General features: G+C 34.7%; 1 protein-coding gene across 1 annotated transcript in view; it reads right to left on the bottom strand.

Moving 5' to 3' along the window:
• Positions 1 to 18696, bottom strand: part of GARRE1 (granule associated Rac and RHOG effector 1) — an 82674-nt gene that overhangs the window by 28970 nt on the left and 35008 nt on the right. Inside the window, exon 2 of the mRNA XM_044664204.1 lies at positions 3548 to 3754. Coding sequence (XP_044520139.1) covers positions 3548 to 3754 — 207 coding nt within the window. The remainder of the gene's footprint in view (positions 1 to 3547; positions 3755 to 18696) is intronic.

Raw genomic sequence — 18696 nt, 5'->3', positions numbered from 1 at the left:
GATGCAGAGCGAAAGGAGCAGAGCCAGAAAAACTCTATACACAGAGACTGATATACTGTGGTAAAATTGAATGTAATGGACCTCTGTACCAGCAGCAATACAATGACCCAGGACAATTCTGAGGGATTTATGGTAAAGATGCTACCCACATTCAGAGGAAGGACTGCAGGAGAGGAAACATATAAGAAAAACAACTGCTTGAACACATGGGTCGGGGTGGATATGATTGAGGGTGTGGACTCGAAACTACCACACCAATGCAACTACCAACAATTTGGAAATTGGTCTTGATCAAGGAAACATGACAAAACTAGTGGAAATGCGCATCGGCCATGGGTGGGGGGAGTGCTAGGGGGGGTGAAGGGAAAGGAGGAGCATGAATCATGTAACCGTGTTAAAAATGAATATTAATAAATGTTAAAAAAAAACTAATTTCCATTTCTCTAAGAATCAGTGGCAATATAAAAAACTACCCACACTCCAGAGACTGGATAAGAAATGTAACTAGGGATTAAACATACTGAAATTAGTTTATTTTTATTTAAATGATTTTTAATAACTTGGTGATCTAAACAAATTCCTAGGCATCAATCATCTAGTGGTCTCAAACTCACTATTTCTGGAAAACATAAAATACTATTTAAAATAGAAGTTTGGAGGTAAGACAAACAGCTTTAATGAAAAAATCAATTTCTGTTAAAGATATTGCCATTGAATTCTAAATTCAGGACAAAATACTCAAAGGAAATTAATTACTATTGACTAAATGAGTACTCCTGTTATTATTTACACAATATCCAAGTTAGAGAGTACCCAAAGGATCTCTGTGTAAGAATGTCTACATTGAAGTCACAAAAGGTGACATAGTAGAGAAAAAAGGGAAGACAACAATATGGCAAATGTTTAGTACTTACTTTCCTTTTATAAAGTGCTAATTCAATAAGTACAGGCAGTTTCTTCTTGAACTTTAATTCCACAGGAAGTATACTTATTGTCCTATACACTAGATGCTGGTATCAGTCAGCATACAGACAGGATTTCCTGTTAAATGATTAACTGCTGGCAAGTAAAAGTACCAAAGTAGCAAATAAAAAGTTTCTCAATTATTTATAAAATGTTAGAGGTAGTATGCTACAAAATGAGTAAAGATGGCTATTTTGCATATAAAATTAAATTATCTGTCCTAGGGGGTAGCTGGGTGGCTCAGTGGATTAACAGCCAGGCCTAGAGATCCTAGGTTCAAATCTGGCCTCAGACACTTCCTACCTATGTGACCCTGGGCAAGTCACTTAACTCCCATTGCTGAGCCCTTACCACTTCTGCCTTGGAGCCAATACACAGTATTGATTCTAAGATGGAAGGTAAGAATTAAAAAAAAAAATAAATTATCTGCCCTAAATTCAGTGTATAATTCAATATAGATGTTATATGAAATTTTGTTAAATGTAAACTAGGAACATAGGAAGCAATAAATCCCAGGAGCATAAATTTACTTTAGAAAAATTATAAAGAATATCAGAAAAGCAAATAAGCTTGAAATCCTGCATGGATGTTGGCTGTTAGAAGCATCTGTAGTATAAAGGACAAGTAAACTCCCTATGAAATTAGCTCCCAAAAGAGCTCCAGTCCTTGTATATTGAGCCAATGTTTTATAACTTTAGTATATCTATAGTTGCAACCTCATTTTTACAAAAGATGAAACTGAAGTCCAAGGTCACAAAATGACAGTCAAACCTACACACGTGTATACTTCTTCTAGTGTTTTCCCCCTGTTGTTTATCCTTGTCTACAGTATAGTCTGATAAAGCTAAAATAATATAATAAAGTTGCAAAATAGGAATTCACTATCTAAATGGCTCTTTCATTTTTACAAAGAGCAAACATAAGCCTTAGAGGTCCAATGATTTGACAAAAGTCATATCGGTTTATTGGGCTGAGCTTAAGGACTAATACTTGAGGGTCTCTGAATGAACTAAGTTTTTTCTCTATCATATATCTTACTTTCAGCCCTGTGACAGAAAATCTTATCATCAGAGATAAAATATTTAACTTGTACTTGAAAAATGTTCTTTTTGGTGCCCTCTTATTTCCATACCCAGGCATTAAATGATTATGAAATACTTATTAAAAGGGGCAAGTATGTCATGATCCTCTTACTTCCTCCCTTAAGTATGTTTAGTGAGTATTTGAGAAGGTATTAAAAGCCTATAGTCAAATGAGAATCAACTGATTCTACCTCAAATTTATTGTGGGTAACAGAATCATGATTAAGTAAAGAAGTCCACATTTAAAAGAGTTGTAAAAATTATAGAACCAAAGAAAGTCAGGGCTTGGAAAGATCTTAGGGATCATTTGGTATATCCCTCCAATTTCTAGGTGGGAAAACTAAGACACACAAAAAAAGTAATTTCATATAAGGTTATAAAATAGCTAAGTGGTGCAATGGAAAGAGGGCTGGGCCTAGAATTGAAAAGATTCATTTTTTTGAGTTCAAATCAAGCTTCAGACACTTACTAGCTATATGACCCTGGGCAAGTCACTTAACCCTGTTTGCCTCAGTTTCCTCATCTATAAAATAATATGAAGAAGGAAATAGCAAACCATTCTAGTATCTTTGCCAAGAAAACCCCAAATGAGGTCACAGAGAGTTGGACATAATTGAAATGATTAAACAATAATCAAAGAAAAGCTGGGCCATGGTCTTCTGACTCAGCTCAGTGAATATTCTTTCCACTAAGCACTGCTGAGGTTGAAGGTCAATGGGAGCCCTCAGGATGAGAAATCATTAGATCATGGGTTCTGACCTCATTTCCCTATAAATTTTTTCTAGTCTGTCTCTTATTCATATGTTACAGTATACAACAGCAGATATCAAGATGAATAATCCCTGGAATTATAATTCTAAAAATTAAAATTCAGTCAGTGTCTGCTGATATTCTAGATTTAAGAAACATGCTAAAAACCTAAACAGAAAATGTATGTGGTATAACTATAGTGAAAGGAGAAAAATCCATCTAGTTACCTTGTAGTTATAACTAATTTTCTAAAAAAAAAATAACCACAAAATCATGAGAAAAAAAGCACTAAAGTAAAATCAATACAAAGGGAACTCAAAAACAGAGGATGTTTATATTAGTGGACATATATAATTTACATATTTTTAAACAAGTTATTATAAACAATGTGGAGTTTGAGATTTAGCACATAATTTTTTATGCATTTGTTTAAATTTTTTTTGTTGCTAGTAGTGGTTAAGTATAAAATAAGTAAATAAATAAAAACCAACTAATTTTCTAATGAGTTTTTTATTTTTAATATAAGAATTTATCAAGAAACCCTAGTTAGAAATTACTAGAGATCACAATACTGAAAAAATGAGGTACAAACAAAATAAATAGCTCATTCTTGGAATGGTGACTAATGAAAGCTCTTTTTCAAGGTAAACTGATATATATATATCTGTATCCTCCAGAGCATCTGAACAACTCGTGCTTAGTATAGTTGGGCAGTAAGAAGTAAAAGAATTCCCTCTAACTGGAAAATTTACCTCTGCGGCCCCTCTCCAAGATCTTAATGCATCTTCCAGTTCAGTTGTGGGATTTAAGCAAGCTTTCCCATTGCCACTAACATTCTTTCTTTCTTGCACTACTGTTTCAGCAAAGCAGGAGTGGGCCACAGGCTGCACCTTCTGTAATGCCTGGGACAAAAACTGGAAATGGACTTGCATCACTGTCAAGAAACATCGTCCCAGTACCTGTGAAAACAGAAAAGTACATTTCAGGATTTTTTTGGTTCTTGGTTTCTGAATCAGAAGAGTTCATTTTTATTTTTTCCTGCACAAACTGGAGGAAATTTGTGGACTGGATAACCAAACTGACATGTGGTCAGAATATAATCTATTTTTGGTTTTGGAAAATATTTTAAAGTTTAGGAATATTTTCACCTAAGACAAAACCATTTTTCCAGAGGAAGGAAAGTAACATGATCAAGAATTAATAAATAGCATCACGGGAATTTAAACCCAAGTTCTTGGACTCCATAATCAGCCAGCAAGCATTCTATGTGTTGGGAACTAAGCTAAGCACTAGAAATACAAAGAAAGGCCAAAAAAAAAAATGTTCTCAAAGATCTCACAGTCTAATTAGGGAGACAATATGAAAATAACTTACATATAAACAAAATGTATTCAGCATTTATTGGAGATAATCAATAGAGGGAAGGCACTAAGATTAAGGAGGGGGGAGAGACTTCTTGCTGAAGGTGAGATTTTAGCTGAGGTTTCGAGTAAAATCAGGAGATGGATGAGGAGGGAGAGAATTCCAAGCATGAGAATAGCCAGTGAAAATACCCAGAGCCAGGAAATAGAATATCATATGCAAAGATTTTCTCATTTTAGAGAAGCAGAAAGTAAGGGTTAGAGAAAAAAATAAAATTTACCCAGGGTCACATGGTCAGTATGACAGCTGTCATAAAGTATTTCAAAGATTGTCTCTGGAAACAAGGATTAGAATGTTCTGCTCAGCTCCAAAGTAGAGGTAGGAGGAATTGGTGAAAGTTATAGAGAAACAGATTTAGACATAAAGAAAACAAAAATTTCCTAAAAATTATAACTATTCAAGATTGGCACGCTCAAGAGTAAAGTATTTAACAGTGTCTTAAAAGATAGTGAGTTTTCCCTCATTAAGAATCTTCAGAGGCTAAAAAACTTCTTGTCAGGCTTGTTTTGGAGAGGATATTTGTTCAGGTATAGATTAGATTTGATGGCCTCTGAGACAATAGGATCTCAGGACCACAAAATTAGAGCCAAGAAGGGAACTTAGAAGTCATCTAGTCAAACCCTTTCATTTTACAAACAGGGAAAGTGAAGCCAAGAGAAGTTAAGAGATTGGTTCATATTTACCCAGGCTATAAGTAGCAGACCCAGGATTTAAAACCAGGTCTTCTGTCTCCAGATCCAAAATTCTTTCTAATGTGTCACAAATGCCAAATTAGTATTCCATAAATTGCAGCCACAAAGTATCAGAGTTAGAATACTTAAATGGATCTGTGATCTCATCAGTTTGGATGTTCCCTCCACTGATACAGACTGGAAATTATCCATACTTGCCTATTACATTCAACTATTTCCATGTGTTCCTACAAATTCTATACTGTGGGCCCATCCAACATTCTAGAAGTCATCTTCCTTTTTTCCTGATATTGTGAGGATATCAATTCAAGTCCTTTGGCTGTCTATTATCCCTTAACATGATCATAAGATCAATCCTTACTTTGCAGTCTGTTTAAACCCACCATGCAGCTCTTAACTGCCCTCTCTATGATAATGATTTTCAATTCTCTAAAGAATGGTGCATTTCCCATCTCAAAGCCATATGATTACTGTAGGGATAATCAGTATTTTTTAAAATGGGCTGTTGTATTTGGGAGAAATTTTGTGTCATAAAAAGAGCCCTTCAGTTTCCTAATATAGTCTCTTGTTTAATATGCCTACATGCATGTTGCAGATCCATTTACCTATAGATAAATTCTAAGGGCTGGTTGTTGTTATAATGTGGGCAACAGACATTCTTTATCCATTTGTTTTTTCCAAGTTCTTTTGAATGATTAAAGATTTCTTCAAGGGTGGTCTCCAAATTCTGAAACTTTATGTAACCAGTACAGTCTTCTACAAAGAAGATTGTTTGGAGAACTTCACCTACAAGACGACTAAGATGACTTTTAGGTTCTTTTAGTCTGCTTGTTAGCAGTATAAGTGATTTGTATCTGCTAAGTTTCTGAAAGAAATTATTATAATAGGTGTCATCCTTTCTACTGTTCATTTTCCCTCATAATAAGTCTCTGTCCTGTCTGCTTAAATATTGTATGGGGGGGGGTCATGTTATTCAGTGGTTATCATGTCTGATGTCTATTTTCTCCTCAAAGAAAGCATTAATTGTGTAATGTCACATTTCTTGGTAATCTACAAATATTTGGCCTCTTTCATTCAATATTTCTGGCTCATGCTGTCCTGTGTCTTTCCTGCCATTCTCGCCTATTTTCTACCTTTACACTGAAGTCAACAAATATTATAGCTCATGTTGACATAAGTGAATGTTCTTGAGTTCTTTCTGGAATTTTTTTACCTCTTCATCCTCTGCAACACACATTGGTACAGAAGCTATAACTACTGTCATGGCAGTCTTTTGGCACTTGTTCATCGCCGCAATACAAGATGATTAAATGTCTCATGAAATGACTTTTCTTGTTGCTTTTCATATACAATAAAACTAGCTCTGCCAATTCTTTTGTCTCTTCAAACAGTATCTATTGGCTATTTCCCCATTAAGATGTAGCTTCCTTCTTTCTGTTTAATTTATATTGGGAATGTCAAGATATGATTCAGATGATTAAATAGCCTGTCTCTTCATTTGTCTTTGGACAAAGATCTCATATTCAGGTTATTATCAGTCAAGTTAAAGTTAATGCATGGTCTAAAAAGTATGATTTTTATAATCCTCTGCTCTTTTTTCCACTGTTCAGTTACTGTCGCTGCAACGTTCTTCACACAAAGAATACAGATGTAAAAAGATATTTGTTTTAGTGAAAATCTGGAGATCATTAAAAGCACTGCACAATTTTCCAAATACAAGTTAGCCCACTCTTCAATTCTGGGGTCTAAGTAATGGTATCTCCACAGTATCTATGCTAGGGGGATGTCTGGATATGTGTGTGAGTGTGTGTGCACGCGCACAAACACAGTCTAATAAAAAGAGAAAGAGAATTGTATGTGAAACAACAAATTGCTATTATGTATAGCCTGGTTTAAAAAAATACATATAATATATATAAAATTTAATTCAGCAGTTCCAAAGGACAATTTGTGTGTCCTTATGAAATTCCCTTTTCTCTCATGCATACATTTTTTTTGTTTGTACATTGCCTCAATTTCTCCCTGTAAAACTTTACTCCTCCCAGAGAAATACCCTATAAAATAAAAAACTGGACAGGGAAGAGAAAAAGACAAAAAATTCAGCAAAATCAATCAATACAGGGGGGGGGGGGGGGAAATGATGTTATATACAACATTTCACAAAGACCTCTAACATCTTAAAACCATTTCTTCATGTCCCATCCACTAGTTTATAGTTCTTAGACTGGCTTCCACTAAGCCCTCAAATTTTCTAAGTACCTTCTTCCCCAGTTCTATCCTTCCTTACAAACACACTTTTCAGATTCCTTTTGTATGTTGCCTTTCCTCATTATATTGTAACCCTTCTTTAGGGCAGTCCCTGTTCATATTTGTAACCTCAGTCCTTAATATGGCATCTGGAACATTTGTTATCATTGTTCAGCTGTTTCAGTATATTTGTGACCCAGTGGACCTTTGCTCATAGAGTTTTCTTGGCAAAGATACTGGAATTGTTTTCCATTTCCTTCTCCAGTATTTGGCATGTGATAAGTACAAAGTAAACATTTCTTGACCAATTTTACAACACTCAATTGTTCTGGGGTTTCTTTTTCTTCTTATATTGCTGTAGTCAATGAATATACAGTTTTTTTGGCTCTGCTTACTTTACTGTACATCAGTTCATCTTTCCATGTTTCTCTTAGTCATATGCATCATTAACTACATATAGTTGTAAAACTCCATCCCACATATGTTCCACAGTTTGTCTAGCCATTCCCCAACTAATGGGCAACTATTTTCTTCCTAATTCTTTGCTACCACAAAAAGTGTTGCTATGAATCTTCTGATTTATAGAGAACCATTTTTTTAAATCAATGAACTTCTTGGAATATATGTCTAGCAAAAGAATCTCTGGATCAAAAAGTATGGACATTTTATTCACTTTGTTCACATAACTACAAACTGCTTTTCAAAATGATTATTATTTAACTCTACCAATAATGCATTAATGTATCTGTCTTCAGCTAAAGTAAAATGATGGGGTTAAGAATTATGATCCTAGACAAAGTAACAGTAAAAAACAGACCTAACTTAAAAATATATAAGCAGGAAAAATACATTTTGCTAAATGGAACAATAGACAATTAATGGATATCGATACTAAACATATGAGAATCAAATGGCATAGCATCTAAATTCTTAAAGGAAAAATTAAGTGAGGAAGAAATAAGTAGCAAAAGTACAATAGTAAAAGGCTTCAAATTATCCCTCTTGCATCTAAATATAGCAAACACAAAAAGTAAACCAAGAAAAAAGTTAAGGAACTGAATAAAATTTTAGAAAAGTTAGATATGATGGACCTCTAGAGAATACTGAATTGGAATAGAAAAGAATATAGCAATTTCTCAGCTTTGTATGGCATGTTCACAAAGGCTGACCACATTTTAGGACATATAAACCTCAGAAACAAATGCAGAAAAGGAAAAATGTTAAGTGTATCTTTATCAAACATAATGCAATAAAATTACGTTTCATAAATTTAACCTATTTTAAATTCATATTAAAATTAGTTATAAACTAGATAACTTAATTCTAAAAAACAAATCATTAAAGCAGTCACTAATTTCACTAGAGAAATGATAAAAATAAGATATAACAAAATTTGTGGGATAAGTCAAAGTGATAATCAGGGGAAAATTTATATCTCTAAATTCTTTCATTAATAAAAGAGTAGATCAACAAAGTGGGTATTTTTTTTTTTACAACAAAGTAATTTTTTAAAAAATTAGAAAGTCGGAGGCAGCTGGGTGGCTCAGTGAATTGAGAGCCAGGTCCAGAGATGGAAGGTCCTGGGTCAAATCTGACCTCAGACACTTCCTTCCTAGCTGTATGACTCTGGGCAAGTCACTGCCTAACTCTTACCGCTCTTCTGCCTTAGAACCAATACACATAGCATTGATTCTAAGATGGAAGGTAAGGATTTAAAAACAAATTAGATAGTCAGAAGATTAAAAAGTCCCAATTAATTATCAAAATAAAGATCCTGAAAATAAGAGATTAACAAAATTGAAAGAAAAAATCTACTGAATTAAAAAATAGAACTGGAAGTTGGGTGGCTGTTGTTGGAATGGGGGTAGGTGTGGGGTGTGGGGGTGGGGCTTGAGAAGAAGACACAGATAAGCCATTAGCTAATTTGACTAAGGAAAAAGAAAGAAGAAAACCAAACTATCATCATAAAAATGAAAAGGGTAAATTAATAAAGATGAAATAAAAGCAATTATCAGTGGCTATTTCTCCTACCTTCATACTAAAACTTATGGTATTGGAAATTTAGGGGTCCTTGAACTAATTTTGAGATCCCTGATCTAAACTTCCTGTGGACATTTAGGACTCTTTCAAACTACATTTCCAGAGAGCCAAATGGCTTCCTCTCTTGCATAATCATGTGGGCAGGAAGCTTAATCACATAGATAGAAGGATAAATAGTGAGAGACTGGATTGGTACTTCCTCTTTTCTGACTTGGGAGCAGGAGCCAGGATGGGAGGAGGAGGCAACAGGGCTCTACTTTCAAACTAACTCTTAACAGGCACGTGGCTTCATTTTTTTTTTTAAACCCTTAACTTCTGTGTATTGGCTCCTAGGTGAAAGAGTGGTAAGGGTGGGCAATGGGGGTCAAGTGACTTGCCCAGGGTCACACAGCTGGGAAGTGTCTGAGGCCAGATTTGAACCTAGTACCTCCCATCTCTAAGCCTGACTCTCAATCCACTGAGCTACCCAGCTGCCCCCTATGTGGCTTCATTTTTTTAATGGCTGTTAATAAATCTTTTAAAACCATAATATTTTTAAATCTATCCTTTTATATTCATTTTATTTCTTACAAACTTAAAATCTAAATGAAATTATTTTCAAAAGCATTAATTGTCCACATTAATAAAAAAGGAAATAGAATACTTAACTTTCATTTTAGAAAAGAAAATTTAATAAGTCATAAGAAAAATTCCTAAAGAAAAAAAACTCTAGGGTCTGATGGGCTCACAAGTAAAGTTTACCAAGTATTTAAAGAAAAATGTATTTCAGTACTATATAAACTGCTTGAAAAAAATGGTAAAGAAGAAATCCTACCAAATTCCTTCTATGATACAAATATGGTCTTGATAATTAAACCAGAGAGTCAAAATAGAAAAATAAAATTGTAAACCAATTTATTTATTGAATATTGGTGCAAAAAAATAAAATACAATGAAAGAGACTGCAGCAATATATCACAAAGGATATAAACTATGACTAATGCTGGGCTGGTCCAACATTTGGAAAATTATAAGCATAAATGGCCGTATTAATAACAAAACCAATGAAATCATACCATTAATTCAATGGGTACAAAAAAACTTCTGACAAAATACAATACTCATTCCTATGAAAACTGACAATATACAGAAATGAAACAGAGCTTTCCTTTAAATGATTAGTAGGCATTGTTTGTAATGAAGATAAGTTATAATTTTTTTTTGGTAAGATCAAGAGAAAAGCAAGTATGTCCACTATCACCAATACTATTTGATATTGTACTAGAAATATTAGCTATAATAATAAGAAAAAGAAAATGAAAGAATAAGAACAGGCAACAGGAAACAAAACTATCATTCTTTGCAGGTGACTGGATGGTTTACTTATGAATACAACAGAGTCAACTAGAAAATTAATGGAAATTATTTCAGAGAAATCACAGGCAAGAAAATAAATTCATACAAATAAGGATTTCTATATATTATCCATTAGAAAAAGATAGAGAAATTTCATTTTAAATATGTACACAGTATAGACAGTATAAAATACTTCAGTCTATTTGCCAAGACACACACAGAAACTATTTAAATACAATTATAAAACCTTCTTCACCCAAATAAAGATCTAAACAACTGGAGAAATATAAATTGTTCATGAGTAGGCTGAGTCAATAAAAATGGCAATAATACCTAAACTGATTTACATATTGAGTGCTGTGTTGATCAAACTACCAAACAATTATTTTATAAACCTATTTCTTCTTTACAGAAAAATAATAAAATTTATCTGAAGGAACAAAAGGTCAAGAATATCAAGGGAAATCCAATGAAAGAAAAAAATGTGAAGAAAGGGATCTAGCAGTACCAGATGTCAAATTATACTACAAATTCATAATCTTCACAACAATTTGGTACTGGGTAAGAAACAGGTTGATCAGAGGAACACAATATACAGAAGCAAGAGCATAATGGTATTTGGTAAAACTAAGGATCCCAACCACTGAAACAAGAACAAAAACTGTTGGAAAAACTGGAAACTAGCAGAAATAGGGCACAGACTAATATCTCTCATCATACATCAAAATAAGTTCAAAATGGGTACCTGATTTAGATACCATAAACAATTTAGGAGCATGGGAGAAATAACCAGTCAAATGAAGAAGAGTTCAAGACCAAATCACAAGAAAGAGGGATACACAGGAAATAAAATGGCCAATTTTGATTACAAAAAAATTTAAGAAGTTTAACACAAACAAAACCAATACAGTTAAAACTGGAAAAGCAAGAATCTGAGCTTGGGCTTGGAGGAGACTTTACAGCAGGTTTCTCTGGTTGAAGTCTTATTTTAAATATATATTCAGAAATGAGTCAAATTTACATGAATAAAAAACATTTTAATAGACAAATGGTCAAAGAAGATGGATGAGCAGGCAGCTTTTAGAGGAAGAAATAAAAACTATCAAGAGCCATATGAAATAAATGTTCCAAATTACTAATAATTAGAGAAATGCAAATTAAAACAATTCTGAGGTTATGCCTAACATATTAGATTAGCTAAGATAACAAAAAAGGAAAGTGACAAATGCTAGAGGAAAAAAAGGCACAGTAATGTACCACTAATAGAGCTATAAGCTAACATAGCATTGTCAACCCTTTTAGAGATTTTATGCCCAAACTGTACCTTCAAGCTGTCTGTAACACCCCCCACCTCCACATTACTACAGAGAACAGAGGAAGTGCTCGCATTGGTCTGCTGGACAGAGGGGCAGAGCATGCAAAAAATGGAGAGGGGGAACAGAGTAGCCCCTCTGTGCTGCCAGGGCATGAATGCCACATTTTGGCCAACACGAAGCTAATGCAACCAACTATTCTGGAAAGTAATTTGGAACTATGCCAAAAAAGCTATTAAATTGGGGGCAGCTGGGTGGCTCAGTGGAATGGAAGTCAGGCCTGGAGACAGGAGGTCCTGGGTTCAAATTTGACCTCAGACACTTCCTAGCTGTGTGACCCTGGGCAAGTCACTTAATCTCTATTGCCTAGCCCTTACCACTCTTCTGCCTTAGAACCAATACCTAGTATTGATTCTAAGATGGCAGGTAAGGGTTAAAAAAAGTTATTAAATTGTTGAAATCTTTTGATCTAGCAATACTGCTACCAGGTCTATATTTCAAAGAGATTAAAGAAAGAGGAAAAGAATTCTTATGTACAAAAATATTTATAGTAGCTCTTTTAGTGATGGCAAAGAATTGGAAATTGGCATATGAACGTGATGGAATACTATTGTGCAATAAGAAATGATGAAGAGGAGGGCTTCAGAAAAGTCCATGAAGACTTTTATGAACTGATATAAAATGAAATGAGTAGAACCAAGAGAACTATTTATTTATATCTTATTGTTCAATAGAATTTGTCCACAAGTGTCCCAGCCCTTTCCCACATTCTCTTCATTTCAGAAGTCATTATCTGGGAGACAGACATGTTCATACAATTATGTTTTTCATGTTTCCACTTTCAATTCATTCTCTGGATATAATATTCAGAATTTATTCTTCAAGAATTAAATCTGTAGGGGGCAGCTGGGTAGCTCAGTGAATTGAGAGTCAGGCCTAGAGACGGGAGGTCCTAGGTTCAAATCTGGCCTCAGACACTTCCCAGCTGTGTGACCCTGGGCAAGTCACTTGATCCCCATTGCCCACCCTAACCACTCTTCCACCTAGGAGCCAATACACAGAAGTTAAGGGTTTAAAAATGTAAGAAAAAAAAGAATTAAATCTGTAGCTGTGTATGATATTCTCTTGGTTCTACTCATTTTGTTGTCCATTATCCCAGGTAGTTCTTCCGAAGTTTTATTAAAATTAGCCTGTTTATCATTTCTCACGGTACAATCATATTCCATTACAATCATATAATACAATTTGTTTAGCCATTCCTCAACTGATGGGCATCCCTTCAATTTCCAGTTCTTTGCCACCACAAAGACAGCTGCTATAAATATTCTAGAACATATAGGTTCTTTTCTGTTTTCCTCTGATCTCCTTGGGAAACAGATCTAGTGATGATATTGCTGAGTCTCAGGGTACACTTCGTTTTATACTCTGTATATAAATTCCAAATTGCTCTCCAAAATGGCTGAATCAGTTCATAGCTCCCCATTTTTTCACATTCCCTCCAACATTTGTCATTTTGCCCTTTTGTAATTTTAACCAATCTGATAGGTGAGAGATGATATCTCAGAATTATTCTGGTTTACAATTCTCTAATCAGTAGTGATTTAAAACATTTTTTCATATACCTGTACGTAACTTTGATTTCTTCATCTGAAAATTATCTCTTTATATCTTTTGCCCATTTATCAATCAGATGACAGAAAAGAACAATTTATATAGTAACAGCAATATTATAAAGGTTATCAACTTTTAAAGACTGAGTAACTCTGATCAACACAATGAACAACTATAATTCCAAAGGATTCATGATGAATCATGCCTATCCACCTCTAGGCAGAGAGCAGATAGAAAATTTGTCTTTCTTTTTAAAATTGCTTTTTGGACATGGCTAATAAAGAAATTTATTTTGCATGACTACTACACATATACATTATAATTTGTTTTACATATGTACAAATATATACTTATATTTGTAATGAGTTTTGTTTTTATTGCCTTCTCAATAGGTGACAGAGAAGAGAGTGAGGGGTGAAGGAAAGAATTTAAAACTGAAAATAAAATAAAATTGAAGAATAAAAAAAGTTTCAAAAGAAAAAAAACTTTATTTCCAAAGAAAATGAAAATGAATATCACTCAAAGGGTAATGGATAGAAACATGGTATATAAATGTAAATGTGAATAGGCTGCAATAAACTGCAGAGCAGTAACTCTGAAGGAGAAATAAATATCATCTTTTAAATGCTTTAAAGTTTTATTTAGAATATTTCCCATGGTTACATGATTCATAATACCCCCTCCTCCACTCTATCCTCTTTCTCCCCCCTCCCAAAGCTGACAAGCAGTTTTACTGGGTTATACATGTATCATTGTTCAAAATTTATTTCTTTGTTATTCATATTTGCAGTAGAGTGATCTTTTAATATCAAAACCCTAATCGGATCCCTACTGTGCTACGTGATCGAGCATATATTTTTCTAATGCATTTCTATTCCCACAGTTCTTTCTCTGAATGTGGGTAGCGTTCTTTTTCATAAGTCCCTCAGGATTGTCCTGGATCATTGCACTGCTGTTAGTAGAAAAGTCCATTACATTCAATTTTACCATAGTGTACCAGTCTCTGTGTACAATGTTCTCCTGGTTCTGCTCCTTTCACTCTGCATCATTTCCTGGAGGTCATTCCAGTTCACATGCAATTCCTCCAGAGAAACAGGTATCATGAAAGAATGCCACTAAAGCAACTTTTAAGTGAAAAGTACAACTGAACTGGTCACAAGGAGTAACAGATGTATAGTCTGTATCTATATGTTAAGAGAAAGCTACAAACGTTTCCCAATATGTTGAGTTGCCCTTATGAAGAATTTTGGGAGGGAACAAAGAAGAGATACATTGGATGAGTCACACAGAATGAAGAGGCATGGATAGATCAAGATCTGAATTGTTGGTGGAGATATTAGCATTAACAATAGAACATAGATCCATATGAATATTTTAATATATATTTCAAAGCAAAGAGTTGCAATTTGAATCAGTGGAGGGAGTAATTATATCAAAAAACATCTGGGGGGGGGGGGGAGGGAGTCCACATAAACCAAAAAAATCCTTCTAAAATGATATGTGCATACAAGGCATTGACCCTACCTCATAAGGTAGTTTATAAGGCTCAAATGAGATAATTATTCTTTGTAACTCTTAAAACCCATAAATGTCAGTTATATTCTTATTGTTAACCTCAAATATATTTGAAACTTCAAGTATAGTATTTGTTTTTTACTTTTCACAAGATGTAGATATACTTTCATGACTATTTTTGTATATAAGCAAATAATTTTACATATAGCATTTACCAAACAGTTTTGAAAACTCTAGATGTACTGGTACTTTTTTTTTCCCTGAGAAGGGAAACATTGTAAAGAGTTAAGCCACTGGAATGAAACAAATTCAGATTGGCTGCTTTCACTGAAAATTCCAGTGTAATTAAATCATTTCCTTCTCTTCAGTCTTTGCTTACAAACCTCAAAATTGGGTTCTCCACAGTATCTACTCACACTTTGCTCCAGTGAAAGATCTTTTATTAAAAATCTCATTAAAATTACTTTATTACTCCAATATTAAATAATAATCTTCATCTTACTAACATATTATAGTTCTTTTTTGATGATAAGACATCTACATAAAAACATCCAAATATTTATCCTAGACAAATGATGAATGTAATTTCTGTCTGGACTAAGGAAGTGCTTTATGAAAATTAGATTATAAAGGGCAAGCATTGGTTAATGCCACTCTGATGACCTTAAATTAACATTTAAATATTTTTATACTTTACATTAGAACAATTTGATTTCCTGTTAGTGAAAGTAGTCTAAAAAAACTTTATTTTTATTTATTTTTTCCTTATTCAAATAATGTTAATTAATTGTTGTTTTAAGTAAAACAATTGGATAAACCTTTAGTTGACTGTTTTTTTGGCAGTTTCTGTAGTGATCTATTTATTTTTAAGGTTTTAACTTAAACACCAAAAAATGAGCGCTTCCAAGCACATGACTTGATCTTTTATAAGTATATAATAAATTTCATGTATTATATTAAAAACTGTTCTTGTCTATACTTCTTTCTGAACTTCATCTATTCTCTTCTGTGCATTTATAAAAAGGTTAGAATGCTTTCCCTTCTTCTGCAACATTATTGCTAATTTCTCTTCCCTCCCCTCTCCCATAATAAAAAATAAAGGAGAGAAATTCTTATAATAAAAAGTACAGGAAAGCAAAATTAATATATATAGTGGCTATATCCAAAAATGTATGTCTCTTTCTGGTTTTGCTTTGTTTTTTTAGTAATTGTTTCATGAGGAGGTGAGTTAACATGCATCATCCTCTGAAGACATATTTGGTCAATGCTTTGATCAACGTTAAGTTTTTCCAAGTTTTTCCTTACAATGTTGTTATTCTTGTATAAATTGATTCTCATTGTTTACTTACTTTGTTTCATTCATTTCATACTAAGGCTTCTCTGAAATAGTCTCATTCAATATTTCTTCTGGCACAACAATCCATTATATTAATGCCCCACAATTTGTTCAGCTATTCTTCAATTGTCTAAGAGGAAATCTAATGCCACTTCTTCAATTCTAATTCTATTTTCTTCTTAGCTTTTCCCTTTTAATTTTACCTTCATGATTAGGACATTTATTTTATTTGTTATTATTTTGATAATTCTTTCCTTGAAATTACCCTCTCTTTTAATATTTCCTCTTTACCCTCACTTGCTTCCCTATAGAGTTTGGTGCATTTCTATACATGTATGTGTGAGTGTGTGAATATTCAACCCTCCTTTGTTTCAGATAACATCAAGATTCATCTGTGGTCCAATCCTCCCTCTACTTGAATATTTGTATATTGTTATGTATCTCACATATGAGTAATAGTTTTCTTACTTTCTACACTGTTTACTCCTTTTATTCCTCATTTTCTGTTTTTCTCTTCTGACCCATAGAACAGTATCTATCCACCCCAAAAATCTGTGACTCGCCCAGGGTCACACAGCTGGGAAGTGTCTGAGGCCGGATTGGAACCTAGGAACTCCTGTCTCTAGGCCTGACTCTCAATCCACTGAGCTACCCAGCTGCCCCAAGTCAGTTGTCTACCCCCCCACCCCAATATCTCTCCTTTATTTATTTACTTATTTTAACAACAACAAATATTTATTAACTTAATGGCTCCATTCATTGAGAAGTTTCCAAATGACTTAACAAGATTCCAGAAATTTCACCCCTCTGGTGACTACCAAATGGCATTTTCATGCTAATTCTTTTTTTTCCCTTTTTAAAAATATTTATTAATATTTATTTTTTAGAAAAATTAACATGGTTACATAATTCATGCTCTTTCCCCTTCACCCTCCCCCCCCCCCCCCCCCCAGCGATGGCTGATGCATATTTCTACTGGTTTTAACATGTGTCATTGATCAAGACCTATTTCCAAATTGTTGATAGTTACATTGGTGTGATAGTTTCCAGGCTACATCCCCAATCTTGTCTGCCTCAACCCATGTGTTCAAGCAGTTGTTTTTCTTCTGTGTTTCCACTACTGCAGTCCTTCCTCTGAATGTGGGTAGCATTCTTTACCATAAATCCCTCAGAGCTGTCCTGGGTCTTTGCATTGCTGCTAGTACAGAAGTCCATTACATTCTATTTTACCACACTGTATTGGTCTCTGTGTACAATGTTCTTCTGGCTCTGCTCCTTTCGATCTGCATCAATTCCTGGAGGTCTTTCCAGTTCACATGGAATTCCTCCAGTTTATTATTCCTTTGAGCACAATAGTATTCCATCACCAGCATATACAACAATTTGTTCAGCCATTCCCCAATTGAAGGGCATACCCTCATTTTCCAGTTTTTTGCCACCACAAAAAGCACAGCTATAAATATTTTCATACAACTCTGTTTATCTATGATCTCTTTGGGGGTACAAACCCAACAATGGTATGGTTGGATCAAAGGGCAGGCATTCTTTTATAGCTCTTTGAGCATAGTTCCAAATTGCCAGCCAGAATGGTTGGATCAGTTCACAGCTCCACCAGCAATGCATTAATGTCCCAGTTTTGCCACATCCCCTCCAGCATTCATTACTCTCCCCTTCTTTCATTTTAGACAATCTGCTAGATGTGAGGTGATACCTCAGAGTTGTTTTGATTTGCATTTCTCTAATTATTAGAGATCTGGAACACTTTCTCATATGCTTATTCATAGTTTTGATTTCTTTATCTGAAAATTGCCTATTCGAAAACTATCTCCAGGTTCCGGGTTAAGATGGCGGCAGAGTAAGAAGCAGCTCTTAACCTCTCCTGACCAAAACATACAAAACTCCTCAAGGGGACATAAAAACAAGTCCAGACGAACGGAGGAACCCCACAACAGGGCACAGCATGGAAGGTACGTGGAATCGAGACATTTCCAGGCTATAAAGGGCTCTCACTCAATCGCGGGCTGAGCAACCGCCCCACCCCCACCCCCTCCACACTCATCTATAGCTCCGAACCCAGCTAAAAAGAAATAGGGCAAGTTTGGGGCACCCATCGAGTCATCAGCAGCTCTGGGACCTGTTCCTGAGAGCAGCTAGACTTAGGACCCCATTAAGTCAAAAAAAGCACGCGAAATCTGAGCGCGCGGGAGCAGGACGCTGGGCGCAGAGTGCCGGCTGAGCAGAGGCGTGGGCGGAGGCAGACACAACCAGGAACTAAAGCCTAAGTGGGGAACCAGTGCAGACGGGTATACGACTGTGGAAGCAGCGCCCTGAAAGAAACCTCCAGCAGAGGATCAAGCAAGAGGGCCCACCAGGGGGCTTGACCTTGGAAA

Source organism: Gracilinanus agilis, chromosome 2 (genome assembly GCF_016433145.1).
Source record: "Gracilinanus agilis isolate LMUSP501 chromosome 2, AgileGrace, whole genome shotgun sequence".
NCBI classification, from domain to species: Eukaryota; Metazoa; Chordata; class Mammalia; order Didelphimorphia; family Didelphidae; genus Gracilinanus; species Gracilinanus agilis.
This window is presented reverse-complemented; position numbering and strand designations above follow the sequence as displayed.